The sequence below is a fragment of the Salvia miltiorrhiza genome, unplaced genomic scaffold (assembly GCF_028751815.1).
Source record: "Salvia miltiorrhiza cultivar Shanhuang (shh) unplaced genomic scaffold, IMPLAD_Smil_shh original_scaffold_419_1, whole genome shotgun sequence".
NCBI lineage: Eukaryota > Viridiplantae > Streptophyta > Magnoliopsida > Lamiales > Lamiaceae > Salvia > Salvia miltiorrhiza.
The window spans coordinates 373302-379671 of record NW_026651545.1 but is presented as its reverse complement, the minus strand read 5'-3'; the positions used below and the strand labels follow the sequence as shown (position 1 = coordinate 379671).

Sequence of the window (6370 nt, the reverse complement as noted above, 5' to 3'; positions counted from 1 at the left end):
TCCAGAATATCCGTCGAGAAAACAGTAATAGGCATTACCGGCCAATCTTTCCAGCATCTGGTCGATGAAGGGCAGTGGGAAGTGGTCCTTCCTGGTAGCATCATTCAGCTTCCGGTAGTCAATGCAAACTCTCCATCCAGTTTGCAATCGGGTGGGCACAAGCTCGCCTTGATCATTCTCCACAACATGTATCCCTGATTTCTTCGGTACGACATGGACTGGGCTCACCCATTGGCTATCAGATATGGGATAGATAATTCCCAATTCCAACAGCTTAATTATTTCTTTCAGTACCACTTCCTTCATGGCCGGGTTCATCTTCCTTTGAGAGTCTCGAACGGGTTTGGCTCCTTCCTCAAGGTAAATATGATGCATGCATTCCGTGGGACTGATGCCTTTTATATCAGCTAAGGTCCAACCGATGGCTTCCCTGTTCTCTCGTAATACTCTGACCAATAGATTTTGCTGCACAACGGTTAGATCGGCACTGATGATAACTGGTAGTGTCTCTTCCGGTCCCAAATAAGCATATTGTAAATGTTTAGGCAGTTGCTTGAGTTCCAAAATGGGCGCTTTCTGAATTGAGGGTAGCAGCTTTTCGTTTTGCCCATACTGAGCCAATAACTCTGGTTTGCTTGCCTCTGTTCCCCCAGCTAAATAGACCTCCTAGATTAATGCCTTGATCTTCTGATCTACCTCCACCTCGACTTCCAAGGTGCTTTCTCGGAGAGAGTAAAGCTCCATGATGGCTTCCCTCATCTCATCATCTTCCATATGCTCTGCATCCCGATCAGTCAGACCATACTGAATTACTTTCTCTGTGGTATCCCTGGAACCGAAAGCAATTCCTTGTTCTTGCACCAATGGCTCAAACACGTCGATCATGTCTACCGTTTCCATTGCTTGTTTCCTCTTCATGGTCTCATAGATGTTGAATTCCACTTGGACCCCATCGAACTCACACGTCAAGATTCCGGTTTTCATATCGATCTTAGTTCCAGCGGTCATCATGAATGGCCTCCCCAATAATATAGCGTTCTCTCCTGTTTCGGGTCCGGTATCTAGAACATAGAAGTCTGCTGGGAAAATCAAATCCCCAACCTTGATCAGTACGTCTTCCACCACTCCTTCAAGGTAAGCGTTGGACCTGTCAGCCAACTGTATGACCACACGGGTGTTCCTCATCTTGCCAATATTCAACCTCTTGTATACGGCCAATGGCATCACATTAATGGAGGCTCCCAGATCCATCATTGCCTTATCCATGTTGGTTCATCCTATGTTGCATGGAATGGTGAACATCCCTGGATCCTTTTGCTTCGCGGGTAGCTTCCGTTGGATCACCGCTGAAACACTTTCTCCTATCACGTATCGGACTTCTTCCTCCATTTTGACTTTTCTTGAACAAAGATCTTTCAAGAATTTGGCATATTTGGGAATTTGCCTGATAGCATCGAGTAGAGGTATGCTCAACTCAACCTTTTGAAACATCTTCATCATTTCACTTGCTTCTTTCTCTCTAGCTTTCTGTTTCAGGCGTCCTGGGTAAGGTGCCTCGGTTGGGTTGCTACCTCTAGCTTGTTCATCAGTTGGACCCTTCCCACTCTTATTCCAGCCTCCTCGAAGCAATTCAGCCTCTGCTAACAATTCTTCCTCCTTTTCCTCTCCATCAGGAAACTCGGTCAGCACAACTTGGGCATGTTCTCTGGGGTTGATTCCCATGGCTGGGAGTTTACCAGCGTTCTCCTCCAGTTTGGCCACTGCTTTAGTCAAATGACTAATTTGCTGGTTAGTTTGGTTCATGCCGCCACGAATTTCATTGCGAAATTTCTCGCTCTCCTTAGCCATGCTTTCAATGGCTTCTTCCCAAGGTGCTCTCCGATGTGGTGGTTTGTAAGGGGGTTGTTGCTGATTTTGGTTGTGGTGTTGAGGTGGTCCCAACTGGTACTGTTGTTGATGCTGGTTCTGATTATACTGAGGATGTTGCACTGGTGCGCCCATATTGTTCTGCTGTTGGGGCTGACCATCTTGCTTCCACCGAAAGTTGGGGTGATCTCTCCACCCAGGATTGTAAGTATTTGCATAAGGATCATACTTCCGTGGATTCCCATCATGTCCTCCAATGGCATTGACATCAACAATATCCTCGCCAAAATTTGGACAATATTCAGATTGATGTCCAGTGGCATCGCAAAGGCCACACTGGCGAATCTTCTTCGGTATAGTCAAGCCCGACAGAAGTTCTTTGAGTTCGTTCATGCTCTTCTCCATCGTTTTCTCCAGTTTAGACATCTCCTCCTTCTCTTCAGCTTTCTTTGGTTTTTCCAGATTTCTTTCATGCCCTTCATCACGTGATTCTTCTGCCATGGTGCCCAACAGTTGAAAGATCTCCAATGGAGTCTTACTCATCAACGATCCATTACAGGCTGCTAGGACCAAACTGCGATCATTCCTCCGCATGCCCTTTACAAAACTCTCCACCTGATCTTTTGGAGAGATTTGGTGATGAAGACAATTGCTTAACATTCTCTTGAATCTTGTCCAGTATTCGTAGAAGGATTCTAGCCCATCTTGCCTGATGCTGAGGATATCCCATCTCATCCGCTCCACTCGTGCTGCTGGGAAGAATTCTTCCAAGAAGGCCTGTTGCAGTTGTGCCCATGTAGTGACACTGCCTTCGGGTAGGTCATACAGCCATCTTCTTGCGTTGTCCACCAAGGTAAAAGGGAAGAGTATCAACTTGACATACTCTTGTTGCTCATCATTCGATTGGTGCATGATTGTCATCTCAAAATCTTGGAGATGAGTATGAGGGTCATCTCCTTGGTATCCATTGAACTTCGGTAAGATCTGAAGCAATGAGGGCTTCATGTCATACCGACGAGGTGCGAACGGATTTGCGGGTAAGGTGATTCCGTTCGGCCTCAAGTTGAGGTTAGTTGGGTATGCCAATTGTCTGAGGGTCTGCTCCGGTACGGCATCTGCTTGATCGGCCTCTGCCATAGCTTCGCGTCTCGCTATTCGTGCTTCTGCGCGCAGTCGTCTTTCTGTACGATCAATATCGGGATCAAACACCAATGCTCTTACAGCTCTACGAGTTCCATCCATACACCAATAGCGGAAAATGGAATGAGGAGAGAACAAAATTGCTGCGCGTCACTCCCCGGCAAAGGCGCCAATTTTGACACACACCCGTCGTGCGGTGCGGACAAAATACTTGTGTATGCCCAGTACAGACAATACACGCTCCTACTTCTCACAACAAGAACTTAGTCTTAGCGGTAAGCGTAGGGTCGAATCCCACAGGGAGTGAGGAACCACTTTGTTCTCCAACGACAAACTGAGGTGTCACAATTCTCAATCTGTATACTTTGCACAAGAAATAAACAAGATCAATAATAACAAAGGGGTGAGGTTATTCGGTTAGGTCATAACTGTTGTTAACATTCGTTTCGGTCATAGGCAAACTGATGATCCGTCCATGCTCCATATATACCCAAGGCGTGGCCCAAAGACATTGGGGCGTTTCAAGGGGTTATACTTCACATATAGGATGGTTGATCCCAGTGTGGTCACTTGGTCCGAAGGTCACACAATCCCCGGTCACAAGGCAGTGCTTCACTTCTCCTTAGATGGTAGTCATACCCGTTACTCACCAAGTATGGCCCTCACCAACCTTCTCTCTCGAAGTCCCCAACTCCGCGCTTTTAGTGACACATGCCTCCTGGACTCAACCATTTCTGACTTTGTCAGCCGACCAGTCATAGACATGCTACGGCGCCGAGATTGCTTTCCTCGTTTGATAACCATGGCTTTATGCCTCGTCACAGTTGATGGATAGTCTCTAGAGAAGCCCAAGACTGAGGAAGGACAGTGTGTCCCATCAATCCTTTCCCCACCGTCTAGATCTGCAACGCCTTTTGTTGACGCTGCTCAGCTACTCGGTCTTGGGCATACCGGTTATTGTACTTTGGTATACCCTGGCCTTTGCTTGACACAGACAGCATTTTACCGAACGGAGATCACCCGTTAGGCCCCTACTGTCCATGGTTTCGAACAGATCCTTCCGGAACCACGAGATTCAACCGAAAGAACAAATGCCTCACGAATGTTTACATGTTAACAACAATTATTTCCACCCCTAAAACCTCACCTAAAGAATTACTCACACATAACAGAATTCATAAATGCGAAATAGATTAAACACATGATGGAACAAAAGGAAATACTTGAATAGATAAATAATACATAGGCTTCAAGCCGTCGATCTTGTTCAAAATGCAACACACAACGGAAAATAGAGTAAAAGTACTGAAATGTAAATTGTTTTGGATGCCACACACGGCGAATTAAAGTGATAACTAAAGTAAAAACAAAAGTTTCAAGTGCCAAGAGATTGTGCACGCTGCACACCATTAGTCTTTATACTGCCGAATGGTCGAGGTCTAACCCTAGCTGCGCCAGCTCCAAATCTTCGCCGGGATCTTATTTCCTTAATTAGCTCAATCTTTGATTGATCCGATTGAAGATGGCTTCCAGCTGCAAGCTTGGTCAACCTTTCCCATTCTTTCGATCCTTCTAGTTGCTTCCTCCGTCTTCCACTTGCTTCTTCGAAATCTCCGAGATTGACTTTCCTTTCGTGGCTCTGGCTGTCTGCTCCCCATGGTAACGATCAGACGGATTGCTCTCTTCGGTGTGGTTCATACCAGGTGGGTTGCTCCAGGTTCCCATGCCCCAAGTTAAACTGGAGAGGTACTTGTTGGCCGAAGCTCCATGCTGGCAAACATGACATAGCAATCTGGGCTCGGTAATGCCCATTCTGACCGCATTTCCTCCGTTTCCGCTCCACTGACCTTCCTTCCTCCACAACTTTGTTTTCCCCCTGGACAGACCTGTACTGACACAAATAAAGAGAAAAATGGGTCAAATGGCCCAAAAGTCAAAGACGCATCAGGTATCTCGTTCATCCTCGACTATCATATTATGCATGATTAATTATACAAGCCATCATAATTTTTCCCATCAAAACTTTGTCCCAAACAAGACATGGGCGTCGTAGAAATGCAAATCGAGCTTGTAGGACTCCAAATGCTCGCTCAACATCTTTTCGGACAGACTCTTGGTGTTGAGCGAACAACTTATGTTTACAGATCTGTGGGGAAGTAATTGACTTGATAAATACAGCCCATGAAGGGTATATACGATTAGTTAAATAATATGTCATATCATAATGACGGCCATTCACTACATAATTAACCTTTGGTGCTCGACCTTCTAAGACATCATTAAAAACATGAGATCGATGGAGTACATTAATATCATTACACGAACCTGGTGTTCCAAAGAATGCATGCCATATCCACAAGTCGTATGAAGCAACAGCTTCCAAAATGACCGTTGGTTTTCCACTTCTCCCAGTATATTGGCCGGCCCATGCATTAGGACAATTTTTCCACTCCCAACGCATGCAATCAATACTGCCAATCATGCCTGGGAAACCACGTTGTTCTCCAACATATAGCAGCCTTGCCAAATCTTGTTCATTAGGCCTTCTGAGATACGTACCACCGAAACAAGATATAACACCTTCCACAAAATGGACTAAAGCATCTCTTGTAGAAGATGAACTCATTCGCAGATACTCATCGACAACATCGGAAGATGTCCCATACGCCAACACCCTCATGGCTCCAGTACATTTCTGCAATGATGAAAGACCTACTATGCCAGTGGCATCTCGTCTCTGTTGAAAAAACTCATCATTAGCAGTAACAGCTTCCACTATTCGAATGAATAGCGATTTCTGCATGTGAAATCTCCGCCGGAAGATTTCTGGAGTATACGTTGGGCTGTCACTGAAGTAGTCGTTGATCAAATGCTCTGCACCAAACTCGCGTTCCCTATCACAATATCTCCTGCTGGCTGTTGGAATTTGATTTCCTACAATCAGATTATGATTGTTTATGATCATATTTTGGATGATGCTATCAAGTTGACGATTTTGTTGATAAACTCGTTCTTCGCATTCATCAAGTTCATTGGAATGGGAAACATCAGAACTTGAGTCTGAATCAACTGAAGAGTTTTCATTCACAGACATATTTGTATGAGAAATGGAAAAATAATAGAGTGAATGTATACTTGAGCAAAGAGTGAGATGTGTTTGTGTTTTATTGAGATGTGTTTCATCTAGCATTTATAGACTAATATTGAAAAGTGGGTTAACAAGTGCATGTGACAGCACTTAAAGCTTTGTCAGAATTGGTCAAATGCTTTGGGAACCTAACGGATCCAATGCTATTCAAGTTTACATGAAATGACAAGTGCGTGTGAATAGGAAAAAATGACAAGTGCATGTGACTGCACTTAA

At 44.9% G+C, this 6370-nt stretch overlaps 1 protein-coding gene across 1 annotated transcript; it reads right to left on the bottom strand.

The window, feature by feature from the left end:
• Positions 1–4950: 4950 nt before the first annotated feature.
• On the bottom strand, positions 4951–6100 carry LOC131004558 (uncharacterized). Its single transcript, XM_057931266.1, has 2 exons — positions 5332–6100; positions 4951–4973 (listed from the first exon to the last, which is right to left on the bottom strand). The coding sequence occupies exons 1-2, from the start codon at positions 6098–6100 to the stop codon at positions 4951–4953; spliced, it is 792 nt and encodes a 263-aa protein (XP_057787249.1).
• Between the last annotated feature and the right edge of the window lie 270 nt (positions 6101–6370).

Coding starts and splice junctions, on each gene's coding strand:
- LOC131004558 (XM_057931266.1), bottom strand. CDS start 6,100: ATGTCTGTGAATGAAAACTCTTCAGTTGATTCAGACTCAAGTTCTGAT. Junction 4,974..5,331: donor TGCATTCTTTGGAACACCAG/GTTCGTGTAATG, acceptor ATAATATGATAG/TCGAGGATGAACGAGATACC.